At 36.2% G+C, this 16,777-nt stretch overlaps 1 protein-coding gene across 1 annotated transcript; it reads right to left on the minus strand.

The window, feature by feature from the left end:
• Positions 1 to 10,066: 10,066 nt before the first annotated feature.
• LOC129757529 (calcitonin gene-related peptide type 1 receptor-like) lies at positions 10,067 to 16,497 on the minus strand. The gene is made up of 3 exons (XM_055754799.1): positions 16,234 to 16,497; positions 10,963 to 11,143; positions 10,067 to 10,589 (listed from the first exon to the last, which is right to left on the minus strand). Exons 1-3 carry the CDS (start codon positions 16,326 to 16,328, stop codon positions 10,320 to 10,322), a joined length of 546 nt encoding a protein of 181 aa, XP_055610774.1. The 5' UTR covers positions 16,329 to 16,497; the 3' UTR covers positions 10,067 to 10,319.
• Positions 16,498 to 16,777: the final 280 nt, after the last annotated feature.

Consider the following 16,777-nt stretch of genomic DNA (forward strand, 5'->3'; position numbering starts at 1 on the left):
GCAAACTTTTGGGGAACATATCACCGCCAAGCTGGACAACGACAACTGATTTTGATTGTGGGTAATCCACAAACCAACAATCAAAATCAGTTGTCATTCTTCAGCTTGGCGATAATGTATTCCCCAAAAGTTGAATTGAAATCAGTGGGCCTGCCTTACCTTGACAACAATGGGGGTTGGGGTCGAATGTAATTACCGATCAACTATTAATTCGACATTAGTGCCAAAAATCAGCGAGCACATGTCACCATACAACTGACTGACTGAGGGATTTAAAAAACTTGCGTGCAATGAAATATTTCATACATACAACTTCTGCGCAGAAATGTTTTGGAGTTTGTGCTGCCATCTGGTTTTTCGTGATATTACTATAAGAGAACTATCAGAACAGAAAAAGATACTAACAGAATTGATGATACAATTTTTAATTTTATCGAAATCCCAAATTTTTTATTTATTTTTATATTTGTTTCTAACAAATTACCATTTGAAGTAAGAAAAATAGTTTTCTTGTTTTTGACAAAGGACTTGTTTTTCAAGGAAGCAAGCTTTCATTTTTCCCAATACTGGAGTACTTTCACAATAGTTTTCAATATCATAGAATGATGCAAACACTGAATACAGTATATAGTTTTATTTTTAAAATTTTCAGCTCAATTCAATATCAATGTGATGTTGATTTTCATCATGGAATAAAAATCATAGAATTTCACATGCTTTTTTTTAAGTTTTTAACTCAAATAAGATTCATGATCCGTATTCAAAATTCGTCAGCGTTTAAAGTCAGTAATTTTCGGAAAAAGGAAATTAGATATTAAAAATTAAAAACGAATTTTTCCCTCAGATTTACTTGAAATTCCTATAACCTTTAATTTTATTTAGTGGTGCAAAATTGGAAACTTAGCATCAAATCCATCATTCAAATGTTACATTCAGACTCACAAGTTGGACTTAAAATGAATAATAAGAAAAAAAAACTAATTTGAAAACCAACATTCATTGTTTCAATCAAAAATTTCTGACTGAATACTTTTACATGAATAAAGATTTTTTAATAGGAGAGAGTTCAAGTAGGCGTTGCTTTGCAAGGACGTCCAAATTTTCCCTTCGTGAATTTCTGTTTCCAGAAGTAAGAAAATAGCTTTAAAAAGATTAATCGAATACAGCTGATTCTAACCGCGATGGTGAACATAATTGTGAAGTTCGTTGAAGCAAAATCAATAATCCCGAGGATATTTCATACACCGGAAAAATGCGAGAAGAGGCAAATCAACTTCAGAAGATTCGGTTAAAATAGGTCCCAGTATCAGCTCTGCTCCAGCCAACTAAAGATTTGGTATATTTGGTGAGATCGAACCTTTTTACAGTTTATAACTTACATTTCATTGTTTTTTTTATGAAAATCTACCAACATAAATGAAGCTTTTGGCAGGGAACTCCACGCTTTATTGTTTTGGCTATGCTGGTAACAGAAGAAGAAAAAAATACAGATTTTTTGTCAGGAACTGTGATCTGGAATTGAGATTCAGAAATTGTATTCAAACTTAGAATTTAGATTCAGAAATCAGATTTTGAATTCCGATTTTAAATATTAAATTCAGATTCTGATTACGCTCGTATTTAAGTTTTGCAATCGAGTCAGTTTGTTTAAAAAATTCAGCTGAAATGTGAAATAATCTTTGGATTAATTTAAAGATTTTTTTTTTGTGATGATAAATCTAATTTATGCAATTATGTTTGATGAAAATACTTTGTCGACAAAAACCTTGTAATATTGAGTTAAAAATTCAACAGTAACTTAATTTTTATTTTATTTTTATCATTTTCCGGCTTTAACCAGCCTGAAAAAAGTGCTATGGAAAATATGAAAATAGCTTTTTTTTTCTTGTGTATTGATAGGCAGACTCGAAAGCTTGAAAACACACTTTCAAACGCAAACCTTAAATTATACTAAGGCTTGAAGGAATAACAAGTAAATCAAATATGACCGAAAAATTCAGTGCTGTTACCTTTATTTTTGAAAATTTCATATACATTCACCTATAGTTAAAATTTCTTAATTGCTCAAAAGCTTGTGACATTTAGTTTATTTCTAGCTGATTTTATCAAAGTTCACAAGGCTTCACTGCCTCTACTTTCATAACAGTCCCATATGCAGAAACAAGCAAGCGAGAAAATCAGCCTTTTCTGTTTTGGAATACATTTTAAAGTTGTGACCACAGCTTTCAGCATAAAAAAAATCGTTTCATGGAATGTGTTCTAGGTTGTCATAAAAAATCGTAGGACCTGAAATTTTCGAAATTTGGCAACTGGTAAGGTCTGGAGCACCATTTTTGTTTGTTATGGGACTGTTATGCGAGCATATTCGAGACCTTTTTCAAATCTACTCGCATAACAGTCCCATACAGAAAATGGTTTGCTCACCAAGCAACCTTTCTAAGACCTCAATTTGATCATTTCTGAACTTGTAAATGTAGTTCGTGTCCACATTGTAAGTTGAATCTTATCATGGTTTTTAGTTGTTTCTGATAGTTTTCCTCACTGGAAGACCATCCTTACTTTATTTTAGCCTGCCTTTCAAAAACCATAGTTAAATTTACTGTGTAGTGTGCATAATTCGACATCAAGTGAGTTGAATCTTGTTTGAATGACTTAAGCAATAAATCAAAGATCATTTCACCAAAAGAAACATAGTAAGGTAACGACATCCGTGGTATTTCACATATGGGACTGTTATGCGGGTATATTTCATATGGAACAGTCACTAGTTGATATTTTTTTCGTAATTTCTAGAACAAAATCTCTTTTTTTATTAATTTATATTGAAGTCCAATGTTCAAAATGACGAACTGTCATTTTAGATGAAGAATGATGAAAATTCATATGGGACTGTTATGCGAGTATGGGCAGTTCAGGCCTTCAAGTTTCCTATTTTATTACTTCAGGCTACATAATGTTAATTTAGCAAACCATATTAACTTATTTTCGAAAATTTTTGTTTGAAATATCAAACTGACAAAACTATTAACCCTCATTCGTCCCTGGTTTTTTACCCGTTATAGTCCCTGGAGGGTCAATTTGACACTCCTCGCTTTAAACGTTATAACTTTGCACTACTACTATCAATTTTTTTCAAAAAAACTTATCAATAGAAACATATGAATGTAAGGGAGAACGAGACGGACGATGAGTGAGTACAGCAAAAGACATTAGAGAGAACCACACCTTCAGTGTGCCGCGAGATCTCATAGCAACAGCTCGAGTTTCCTTGTTGTTCCGTGTGAGGTGTTAAACTGAAGGAAGTCCCATTTCATTTAAACATTGTTATCATTAAAATTGCTTCAATAAATAAACTGTTTTGTTACATGGGGGCTCAACCGGGATTTCCCTCATGTTTTGAGTCGATTTGAGCGAAAATTCCGTGGCAAACGATAAATTTGCAATTTCTTTGCAAATGGCGGCAGTGAGATCCTTGCAAAGATCGAGAGCGGTCTTCACATCAGTATCTGTGTGAGGTGTTGGTGACAGAGAGAAGTCTCCACACCGAAGAGAACTTGAGTAAAACTGGAGCAAAGTCTCCACAGAGCCGCGTATCGCCGCCGAGGCTACGCCATACGAATGCGTGTTTTCGGTTCACCAACACAAACCGAGAAATATTTGGACACATCTACAGACTGAGTGAAAAAATGTTCGTGCGAGAAGTGCTGACGAGGCTGACAAATGCTCAGCTGCGGGAGTTTTGTGCGGCGAAGGAGTTGTCTATCAACGGCAATAAAGAAAGATTGATTCGACGCTTGGTGAATGCTAGTGACTGCCACGAGGGGACTTCGGGAGAAACGATTCTTCATTCTGCTCGAGAGAATATCGCAACGTCTACCCCGAAGAAAAGTGAAGAAGAATATTCGGACACCATGTCGTCGAGTAGTAGCGAAGATTCGCGAAAACGTGTGCGTGCGCCGCAGTTCACATTCAATGATATTGGTGACTCTTTGGAGAAATTTTCTGGGGAGCGCACTGACAGAGACGTTCATGACTGGCTAGAAGAGTTTGAAAACACGAGTGACAATTTTGGTTGGAGTGACGCACATAAGTTTGTGTACGGCCGCCGACTTCTGAAGGGCACGGCAAAATTATTCGTAAACAGTTCGAGTGGCTTGAATTGTTGGGAGTCACTGAAAACTGCTCTAGAAGAAGAGTTCGGTGCGAAAGTTTCGAGTGCTGAGATCCACGAGCTGCTTCGGAGTAGAAAGAAGAAGAACAATGAGTCATTTTTGCAGTATATTTACCATATGCAAAATATTGCAAAACGAGCCCGTGTTGAAGAAGATGCTATCTGTGAATACGTCGCGAACGGTGTGAATGACATTGCAGTAAATAAAATCTGCTTGTACGGGGCGAATACGATTGCCGAACTGAAAGTCCGCATTAAACAGTATGAGAAAATGAAGAGCCATATGCGTGAACCAACCCACCGTGCTACGAAGAACACCAACACAAGTGAACGTGACCGCGAGAAGAGAGACTCAAAATCTGGTGCGAAAGATTACACTCACACAACCAATGCCAGTGACAGCTTGCGATGTTATAATTGTGGTAATCGGGGCCACTATGCGAATGACTGTGACACAAAATCGCGCGGCCCGAAATGCTTTGGTTGTGGTGAGCACGGGCATCTAGCCAAAAACTGTGAGCGGGAGAAGAAGCAAACCGATGTGAACGCGCTCTCGGAAGGTATGCCGGTGTGCGAGGTGCAAGTTGGCGACTTGGTTTTGCGCACACTGTTCGATACCGGGAGCCGATACAATCTGCTGTGTGAGAGTGTGTATGTGAAAGTTGGAGAACCGTTGCTGCATCGTACAACAATGAGCTTCACTGGATTCGGTGCGGCAAAAACACCAGCGCGTGGTACGGTCGAGCTCGATGTATGTGTGGGAGCCGAAAAGTTTCCGACGATGACGTTTTACGTCGTCCCACCGGGGTCCATGCGATACGACGCCATTCTCGGCATGAGCGCACTCACCTTCATGGACGTGGAAGTGAATGAGGGAGGAGTAAACATTAAAAAGAAAGTGATTGAAAACGATGTCGCGGACGAAAGTGAACTGATGCAGATTTTGAATGTGTGTGAGCCGGGAGCGATCGATGTCGATCCAAAGTATGTCGACGTTATCCAGGACATCATCGCAAATTACAACCCAAAACGTGAAGTGAACAGTCGTGTGGAAACGAAGATTATCTTAACCGATGACGAGCCGGTTCGCTCGGCACCACGGCGATTCGCACCGAAGGAGAAAAAAGTGCTAGAAGAAACCATCGACGATTGGCTGAGATCGGGCATAGTGCGCGAAAGTGCTAGTGAGTATGCAAGCCCAGTTACACTGGCACCGAAGAAAAACGGTTCTTTACGTGTGTGCGTCGATTACCGACAGCTAAATCGGAAAGTAGTGAAGGATTGTTTCCCTATGCGGAACATTGAGGACCAAATCGATAGATTGAAAAACGCGAAAGTGTTCACTACTCTTGACTTGAAGAATTCGTTCTTTCACGTGCCGGTCGAGGCTTCCAGCCAGAAATATACCAGTTTTGTGACGCACTTGGGACAATACGAGTTCCTCAAAACACCCTTTGGATTGTGTAACAGTCCAGCGAGTTTTAGCCGGTTCGTGGCGGATGTTTTTCGCGATCTGATCAGAAGCGGTGTGTTGATCATTTACGTCGACGACGCTATTATCGCGTCCGACACACCAGAAGAAAACGTCGCGATATTGCGACAAGTGCTGAAAGTGGCCAGTGAAAACGGACTGCAGTTTAATTGGGAAAAGTCGCAATTCCTGAAAAACGAGGTCGAGTATCTGGGGTATTTGATTAGTGAAGGGAAGTACCGAATGTCTCCAGAGAAAATTCGTGCGGTGAAGAACTTTCGTGTTCCGGGTAACGAGAAAGAACTGCAGCGGTTTTTGGGACTGACCAGTTACTTCCGCAAATTTGTTCCGGGTTTTGCGCTTATTGCGAGGCCACTAACCGACCTGATGAAGAAAGACGTTGAGTTTGTGTTCGGTGAGAAGCAGCAGAGAAGTTTCGAACAGCTGAAAGGGTGCCTTGTGACCGATCCGGTGCTGAAAATATACGATGCTGCTGCCGAAACTGAAGTGCATACCGACGCAAGTAAGGAAGGCTATGGTGCAGTGTTACTCCAACGGGACCATGATGGAAAATTCCATCCAGTGTACTACATGAGTCAAAAGACAAAGACGGCAGAGAAGAACTATAGTGCTTACCATCTTGAAGTGCTTGCGGTAGTGAATGCCATTGAACGTTTTCGTGTGTACTTGCTTGGCATACCGTTTAAAATTGTGACGGACTGTGCGGCCTTCCAGCATACACTAAAGGGGAAGCATCTTAGTCCGAGAGTGGCCAGATGGGCTTTGACTCTCGAAGAGTACGAGTATACAGTGGAACATCGAGCAGGCAGTCGTATGCAGCACGTCGACGCTTTGAGCCGGGCGCCGGTTATGGTGACAACTGGTGATCCGCTCATGGAGCTGATTAAAACTGCACAAGGACGTGACGAGAGGATTCGCGTGATCTGTGAGCTGCTGAAGACACAACCTTTCGAGGACTATGTAGTGACAAGTGATCTGTTGATGAAGATTGTGAATGGACGAGAAGTGATTGTTGTGCCGGCAGAACTGCAGAACGAAATCATCCGCCGTGCACATGAGAGTGGACATTTTGGTGTGAAGAAGCTAGAAGACATAATTAAGCGTGAGTACCACATTCCGCAAATCGGTTCCAAGATCAAACGGCATATCGAGTGCTGCGTGAAGTGCATCCTTGCAGAGCGGAAACGAGGAAAAACCGAAGGACTGCTGTCGCCAATCCCAAAAGGCGATGTTCCTTTCGATACCTATCATGTCGATCACGTGGGACCCATGGATGCAACGGAGAAGCTCTACAAGTACGTGTTCGTAGTAGTGGATGGTTTCTCGAAGTACGTGTGGATCTACCCTACGAAGTCAACGAATGCGGCCGAGGTGATCCAACGGCTGCGTCAGCAAAACGAATTGTTCGGAAACCCTAGACGTATCGTCAGCGACAAGGGATCGGCCTTTATCTCCTCCGATTTCAAGGAGTATTGCGCCGAAGAGAGAGTGGAGCACATCGAAATAACGACCGGAGTTCCTAGAGGAAATGGACAAGTCGAACGCGTAAACCAGGTTATCCTGGCAATGCTGACGAAACTGAGCGTGAACGATAAAACTAAGTGGTACAAACATGTCGGCAACATCCAACGCTGGATAAACGCTAGTGTTAATCAAAGTACGAGTGTTACACCGTTTGAAGCTCTTTTCGGTGTTCGAATGCGACATGAAGGTGATATTCGTCTGGGAGAGATGCTAGAAGAGATCAAGGTGGCTCAGTTTGAGGATCAGCGGCGTGAACTCCGAGAGAAGGCCCGCGAAGCTATTGTGAAGGCTCAGGAGGAACAGAGGAAGGCGTACAATCTTCGAGCGAAGTCTGCGACGGTCTATAGAACAGGAGACCTCGTGGTCATCAAGCGTACTCAGTTCGGACCTGGGAAGAAGTACGCATCGGAGTATCTGGGACCGTACAAGGTAGTGGATGTCAAGGCAAACGGTCGATACGGAGTTGAAAAGGTGAGTGGTGAGGGTCCGAATCGAACGTCGACTGCAGCGAGCCATATGAAGAGGTACCGGGTCTGGAGTCCAGATCCGTCTCAGGATGACCGAGATGTAAGGGAGAACGAGACGGACGATGAGTGAGTACAGCAAAAGACATTAGAGAGAACCACACCTTCAGTGTGCCGCGAGATCTCATAGCAACAGCTCGAGTTTCCTTGTTGTTCCGTGTGAGGTGTTAAACTGAAGGAAGTCCCATTTCATTTAAACATTGTTATCATTAAAATTGCTTCAATAAATAAACTGTTTTGTTACATGAATGGAAGTAAAACAAATTTTCCGAACATTATATACAGTTATATTCTAAGGTTGCCAGAATTTTTTCAACAGGTATCCGGGCCGGACAAACCGGGCAATTTTTATATAAAAACCTGACAAAATCCGAGCATTCGATTTCAAATTGACGACCATAAATCCCCATAAATCCGGGCAATATCCGGGCAAATTTTGTCAAAATTCAAAAATTCTTCAACAACAACAAATTTTGTCAAAATTCAAAAATTCCTTAACAAAAATCAAGAAAAAAAAAGAATTTTTTCTATCAAAACTCATCGATAGATTTTGAACCGTATTTTAGGCTTCCAAAAAACCTTTCATGATCATTTTTATAAAACTTGCTCAAAAAATTCGTTTTGGTGGTGTTTTTTTGTTAATTTGCTAAATAAAGTGAATTAATCCGGGCAAAACTATTATTAAATTTAGTATTAAATATCCGGGCAAACTCGGATAAATCGGCAATCTGGCAACCTTAGGGGAGAGTGGGGATACTTGATCCCTTTTTCTTATTTTCACCATATCTTTTTGGAAAAATTTAGCAACTCGCACTCTTTTACATTTTCTGACAGCGTGTAACTTCAAGTTTCTATGTTCCTAAAATTAGAACGATACTTGAACCCGTAGGTGAACTAGAAGCATTTTCGTGGGAGTAAAAAAATTGCGATATTTTAGAAGTTAGGGGAGACTCGATGCTTTATTTAGGAAGCCCTAATCCATGGAAAAAATCAAACAAAACCCCAAGATAGAATGTTAATTGACTATTTTGGTCATGTTTGTTCTCATTTCACAATCAAGAATTGTCAGAAAAAAAAAATTCTATAGCTTATTCTCAACCCTTATGACATTGCATACTTACGGGCGCAATTTTTTATAAACAAGAGAAAATCAATTATTTTAGCCCTTTTCGTCAGATAACTGATGGATAAATATTAGTAATCTCGAAATCAGCAATGACCACGATCCATTGAGAAGAAGAATATACCGGGATAATTTTTACCCATATATAAGGGATCAATTGTACCCAAAATCAACATTTTAGAAAACTTTTTCTGAAAAAAGTTGGGAGTTTTCCATCGCTTTGAAAATATTTTATTTTGAAGTACATTTTACACTCGAAAGATTGATGTATTGGAATAAATATTTTTGTTATAATATTTCCATCTTAGGAACATTTTAAAATGATGATAAAAGATCATCAAGTCACGTTTTGTGAAATTTTTCCTCGGCCACACCACTTACCAAGGTGATCTCCATGCAACATTTCCACCCCCAAAAAATAGCGTGAGATTTGTGGGGGGAGCCAGTCTCCGGAAAACAATTCATTACCTCATGTGCTGCACTTCCCTCTCTCAATCGGCTACACGGACTTGGCCGGCGTCTTTATTGGTTGATTTGAAAGTAGAAGATCCTCGAATTCGTACAGTGAGATCGTATTGCTTACTCCCAGCAATCTTTCGTTTGGTTTATTGTGTAACGTTGATTATCTCTAACCCATCACAAAATGCAACCATTGTGCCATTGGCCAGGAGGGGCCGGAGGTGAACCGTAGTTGATAGCAAGCTCAAGCTCAAGCTAAACTAAATGAATGGAAGAAAAGTCTAAGAGTTACCACCATGCTGGATTGATTTTTTAGAGAGAAAAATTCTATGTAAGATACGGGAGATGAAACACAAAAATAAAGTAATTTATGGGACAATTACAACAAAAACTTTATAATAATATAGCTATTAGTTAGTGTTAATATGATTAAAATTTTAGGGAAAAAATTGTTAAATAGTGTAAAAACTACAACCGAAGAAGTATTGAAAGACAAATTCCTTAGCCCCTGTGGTTAAGAAATTTTTTCTACAATTGCCTTAAATTCTTCCTCAACTATAAGATTTTTCGTTCAGCAAAAGTTGTTCGTAATTATAAAACTAAGCTTCTGTGAATTTTTATGCGAAGAAAAAATTTGAGGTCTCGAGAGTTAAGTCGAACACGAGTATAAGAAATTGAAGGATTATAGGAATTTCTCAATTAGAAAATATTTAACTCGTATGACTAGTAATGTATCTATTTCTAGAATCTCTAAGACTCAAGTAACTTCGTTTACATTTCCATCTCACATTAGGACCGGTACGTATCTTGGAAAACCTTAACGGATCTGTTCGATCCCTCCACACTTCTTAAAGTCTATGATTTGATCAACATTCATTAAATATTCCACATTTTTTTAAGACCGAACATCGAAATATTAACCACTCTATTCTCTCCCAACGTATTTTAAACTCCACCCTCGACGACGCACTCCCCGATGACCTCGTGGCTTCCGGTGGTTCTGGTGCCGCGTCGAAAGCCCAGCAGTCATACGACCATGTCGCGGCTTTGCGTAGCCGGTTGACCACCGTTGTAGCTTTCGTGGAACGGATGATGTACCAGCTCCGGGAAGAATCGGCTCAGCTGGCAGCGGATCGCAAAGATCACATCGTGATTGGCGAAGCAGAACAAACAGGAAACGCAGGCGCCCTGCAGGCTGATCAAGACGGCCGACACCACCTGATAGGGGCGTTCCAGCTCGCAGCCCTTGTCCGGACGGAACGGGAGCAGGATGTGCTGCAGCCCGAAGAGAGGTATCTGGGAATTATATGGGAAAAAATGACTTAGAAATTTACCTTTTTTTCTGAGATTCAATCTATGCAGGAGGATCACTTCGAATAAAATGGAAGAAAATTACTTTTCTAAACATCGTATTGGAAATTGAATATTTGACAATGATTGCACTGTCGTATACAACAAATGTTCTTTCAAGACAAGTTCGAGAAATTCAGAATGGACAAATAAATTCACCACGTTCTCTGAAAGCCGAATCATAGCCGAATAACACAAAGCAACAAAATTCTCATTTTAGTTTTTTCTATCAGCTCTTTTTTCGGGCAAACTTCAAAAATAACATAAAGTTCATCGAAGAAATTTGTGCCATTGTAATATTTTTATTTTTCAATCTTACCAGTATAAGCGTCGCCCGGGTGGCCTTCTTCAATCCCAGCGGAGCCGGATTGGGCGAGGTGGAGCTCAGCTTGGTCAGCAGCACCCGGACCACATTGACCAGAAACACCACCGAGGCGACCAACGAGAGGCTCACCGGAACCGTCAGCAACCACATGGCTTGGCTTTCCTCCATCCAGCAGCTGAAAAAAAATGTTAAAAATCAGATTAATTGCTCGCTTGAACGGTTTTCCCTTGGCTCGTTTGGCGTTGGACGCTTGAGCTACTTCATTTCAATAATATGTTTCAGGGAACAACGCAGATGCTGGTGGAATGCAACCACCACGCCATCAGGACCAGTCAAAGACGACCGGGAATGATAATGGGTTGAAGAAGCATTTCAGGATCAGGTGCAAAATGAGGGTGTCAGAGCGCAACTAATACCTGTCTGATACCGCTGCTGCCTGGCAAAACCACATCGACCTAGGATGGTTCATTCCAAAGAAAAGAACCACAACTTGTTTCAGGTCGAACAACGTCATATTGTCTTTCGGAAGAAAAATTCAATAAAAATCTCATAATCCAAATAACAATACCCCCTTCTTGAACCATTCTAATAATTTTGATTCCATGTTTCACCGTAAGTTGCACTCATTCTCGTAAACGAGTTAACACGATTATGTGTTGGAGTTGGAAGAAGGATTTCCCGTCCGCAGAAGAAGATGCAGGAAATTCCTGGAAACCTGGGACAGTCCAAACGGATCCTCGGGGAGACTGACAGGCAGGAGCTTAAGAAAAATGTCCCCGGTCTTTTCGCCCGTCTTCTTCTCAGTCATTAGGTTCAGAGATTTTGAGACGTTTTGGGAAACTGGTTTCCGAATGATTTCCTCTCATTACTAAAATTTGTCTAACCTCAAAATTACGAATTCTAACTTGTGAAACTTTACCTTTCCAAAGTGCAAAAAAGTTTGTTTAAAAAGTGCATCCAAAATGTATGGCTTGCATATATGCAGGCGTTAAAATCTTACACAGTCCTGCGATTTTTCACGTTATGCCTCCTATCTAATACAGCATTTATATTAAATTTGAAACAGTGGATCTGATTTTTTTTTCCATTTTTAGTATTCAGATCTATCTCGACCTTCTCGAAACGTTACTACAGCATTTTTGGAGCACTCTTGTTTGCAGGTAAAACTTCATGAATTTTCAGTAGTTATGTATAATGATAAAGACATATTTGAAAAAGTATTCTTTTATTTTCGTAATAGTCTCATGAAACTTGGTGGAGTTTACATTTATGCGATTTCTTGTGATTATGCATTATGGGATGTATGTGCCTTTTTATTTATGTTGCTTTCTTGGGTAATTTTGATCAGCTTGTGTCAAATTTCGGAAACAGCTTTGTAAATTTTCCAAGCATTTTTGTAACAAATTTTTAATACTTTGAGACATTTTCCTGTTTAATTTTTCATGACATTTTGTAAACAGTTTTTTGATATTTTTATATCATACTTTAAACATAAATATGTGAAACCTTTTCGTGGATTTTTTGTGATCGTCAAGCCATCTTTGTGTGGCATTTTTTGGTGATAAATTTTGGCACTTTATACCTTTGTAACATTTTTATCACTTTTTATTGCTGCGTTCGAAGGTCTTTAGCCAATTTTTTATATGATCTAAAAGATTTGTATTATATTCTTTGACAATTATATATTTGATTATATTATATCAACCTATTTGACAAAATGTTTCAGTTATTTTCTAACGTTTCAAAGATATTTCATTGAAAATGGTCAAAATTGTCAAAATTGTCAAAATTGTCAAAATTGTCAAAATTGTCAAAATTGTCAAAATTGTCAAAATTGTCAAAATTGTCAAAATTGTCAAAATTGTCAAAATTGTCAAAATTGTCAGAATTGTCAAAATTGTCAAAATTGTCAAAATTGTCAAAATTGTCCAAATTGTCAAAATTGTCAAAATTGTCAGAATTGTCAAAATTGTTAAAATTGTTAGACAAAAATGACAAAAATGACAAAAATGACAAAAATGACAAAAATGACAAAAATGACAAAAATGACAAAAATGACAAAAATGACAAAAATGACAAAAATGACAAAAATGACAAAAATGACAAAAATGACAAAAATGACAAAAATGACAAAAATGACAAAAATGACAAAAATGACAAAAATGACAAAAATGACAAAAATGACAAAAATGACAAAAATGACAAAAATGACAAAAATGACAAAAATGACAAAAATGACAAAAATGACAAAAATGACAAAAATGACAAAAATGACAAAAAATGACAAAAATGACAAAAATGACAAAAATGACAAAAATGACAAAAATGACAAAAATGACAAAAATGACAAAAATGACAAAAATGACAAAAATGACAAAAATGACAAAAATGACAAAAATGACAAAAATGACAAAAATGACAAAAATGACAAAAATGACAAAAATGACAAAAATGACAAAAATGACAAAAATGACAAAAATGACAAAAATGACAAAAATGACAAAAATGACAAAAATGACAAAAATGACAAAAATGACAAAAATGACAAAAATGACAAAAATGACAAAAATGACAAAAATGACAAAAATGACAAAAATGACAAAAATGACAAAAATGGCAAAAATGACAAAAATGACAAAAATGACAAAAATGACAAAAATGACAAAAATGACAAAAATGACAAAAATGACAAAAATGACAAAAATGACAAAAATGACAAAAATGACAAAAATGACAAAAATGACAAAAATGACAAAAATGACAAAAATGACAAAAATGACAAAAATGACAAAAATGACAAAAATGACAAAAATGACAAAAATGACAAAAATGACAAAAATGACAAAAATGACAAAAATGACAAAAATGACAAAAATGACAAAAATGACAAAAATGACAAAAATGACAAAAATGACAAAAATGACAAAAATGACAAAAATGACAAAAATGACAAAAATGACAAAAATGACAAAAATGACAAACATGACAAACATGACAAAAATGACAAAAATGACAAAAATGACAAAAATGACAAAAATGACAAAAATGACAAAAATGACAAAAATGACAAAAATGACAAAAATGACATAAATGACAAAAATGACAAAAATGACAAAAATGACAAAAATGACAAAAATGACAAAAATGACAAAAATGACAAAAATGACAAAAATGACAAAAATGACAAAAATGACAAAAATGACAAAAATGACAAAAATGACAAAAATGACAAAAATGACAAAAATGACAAAAATGACAAAAATGACAAAAATGACAAAAATGACAAAAATGACAAAAATGACAAAAATGACAAAAATGACAAAAATGACAAAAATGACAAAAATGACAAAAATGACAAAAATGACAAAAATGACAAAAATGACAAAAATGACAAAAATGACAAAAATGACAAAAATGACAAAAATGACAAAATGACAAAAATGACAAAAATGACAAAAATGACAAAAATGACAAAAATGACAAAAATGACAAAAATGACAAAAATGACAAAAATGACAAAAATGACAAAAATGACAAAAATGACAAAAATGACAAAAATGACAAAAATGACAAAAATGACAAAAATGACAAAAATGACAAAAATGACAAAAATGACAAAAATGACAAAAATGACAAAAATGACAAAAATGACAAAAATGACAAAAATGACAAAAATGACAAAAATGACAAAAATGACAAAAATGACAAAAATGACAAAAATGACAAAAATGACAAAAATGACAAAAATGACAAAAATGACAAAAATGACAAAAATGACAAAAATGACAAAAATGACAAAAATGACAAAAATGACAAAAATGACAAAAATGACAAAAATGACAAAAATGACAAAAATGACAAAAATGACAAAAATGACAAAAATGACAAAAATGACAAAAATGACAAAAATGACAAAAATGACAAAAATGACAAAAATGACAAAAATGACAAAAATCTCAAAAACCTCAAAATGACAATTTTTGTCATTTTTGTTATTTTTTGTCATTTTTGTCATTTTTGTCATTTTCGTCATTTTTGTCATTTTTGTCATTTTTGTCATTTTTGTCATTTTTGTCATTTTTGTCATTTTTGTCATTTTTTTCATTTTTGTCATTTTTGTCATTTTTGTCATTTTTGTCATTTTTGTCATTTTTGTCAGTTTTGTCATTTTTGTCATTTTTGTCATTTTTGTCATTTTTGTCATTTTTGTCATTTTTGTCATTTTTGTCATTTTTGTCATTTTTGTCATTTTTGTCATTTTTGTCATTTTTGTCATTTTTGTCATTTTTGTCATTTTTGTCATTTTTGTCATTTTTGTCATTTTTGTCATTTTTGTCATTTTTGTCATTTTTGTCATTTTTGTCATTTTCGTCATTTTTGTCATTTTTGTCATTTTTGTCATTTTTGTCATTTTTGTCATTTTTGTCATTTTTGTCATTTTTGTCATTTTTGTCATTTTTGTCATTTTTGTCATTTTTGTCATTTTTGTCATTTTTGTCATTTTTGTCATTTTTGTCATTTTTGTCATTTTTGTCATTTTTGTCATTTTTGTCATTTTTGTCATTTTTGTCATTTTTGTCATTTTTGTCATTTTTGTCATTTTTGTCATTTTTGTCATTTTTGTCATTTTTGTCATTTTTGTCATTTTTGTCATTTTTGTCATTTTTGTCATTTTTGTCATTTTTGTCATTTTTGTCATTTTTGTCATTTTTGTCATTTTTGTCATTTTTGTGATTTGCATTTTTTTTTACAATATCCTTAATTTCTTAGTGTTGATTTTTTCTGCTTTTTTTGTTTCATTATATAGTTATTAATTTTTTTTTTTTTGTGACATTTTAATTTGTTGCTCATTATTTGCTTCCTTTTTTCTAAATGTTCTCTTATTCTCTTGAATATTTTCATTGTTGACACTTTTCATAACTTTTGGAAATATTGGTAATATTTTTTGGAATTTTGACAGATTATCTTTTTATTGCATTTTTGTCATATTTTAGGCACAGACTGTAAATTTGCAGCAAACCTTTGAAAAATCTTTTTAAAGGAGATGGATCGTAGCAAGCTTATGAAAGCACATCAAATCTGATCAATAATCGATAAACTTACTTTTATTGATTGATGCATTCAAGATGCAGGGCCTACTCGGTTAGAAGCGATACTTTGAAGGCTTGTTCAATACATCTGGTTTACAATTTCAATTGGCTTAAGGCTAGACACGACACAATGTTGTAAATGGACAGGACAGCAGGAATAAGAAAAAAAACTTACTGCTCCACATCGGTGGTGTAGTTGCTCCGGATCGCTGCATAGGTTGCGACGAACAGAACCGGAAGTATCCAACCGATGGTGACAAACCATCGCATCGCAATGGCATCCTTGATGAAGACCTACGATTGGGAATAACAGAACGATACAAAACGAAAACGGACGAATAAATGTCGGGCATTTGGTAGCAAAGAAACATCAACTATATTGAATGAATGACTGAACGAATGTAAGTGACAAAAGAATTGACAGAATATAAAACCCACCCTCCCCTATTTATCATTGAACAAAGCAGAAGGATAGACACAATTTATCCTGCATTTTTTTTCCTTGATGCATTTTATCTCAAATGCTGCTGAAATAAACTGCCAATCATATTTAAATAAAATGTTCATTTGGGTGATTCCCTTCTTGGGAAAAAATTAATAAACAATGATGTAATAAACCATTATTTCTTCACAATTTAATGTTTTAGACAATAATTGAAATTTCTTGTTCTTGTTCATCTTAGCTCATTCCTTCCATCTTTGGTGTTGTTAAAATATCA

Source organism: Uranotaenia lowii, chromosome 3 (assembly GCF_029784155.1).
Source record: "Uranotaenia lowii strain MFRU-FL chromosome 3, ASM2978415v1, whole genome shotgun sequence".
Taxonomy (NCBI): domain Eukaryota; kingdom Metazoa; phylum Arthropoda; class Insecta; order Diptera; family Culicidae; genus Uranotaenia; species Uranotaenia lowii.

Coding starts and splice junctions, on each gene's coding strand:
- LOC129757529 (XM_055754799.1), bottom strand. CDS start 16,328: ATGCGATGGTTTGTCACCATCGGTTGGATACTTCCGGTTCTGTTCGTC. Junction 11,144..16,233: donor TACACCACCGATGTGGAGCA/GTAAGTTTTTTT, acceptor ATTTTTTTTCAG/CTGCTGGATGGAGGAAAGCC. Junction 10,590..10,962: donor CCCGGGCGACGCTTATACTG/GTAAGATTGAAA, acceptor TATAATTCCCAG/ATACCTCTCTTCGGGCTGCA.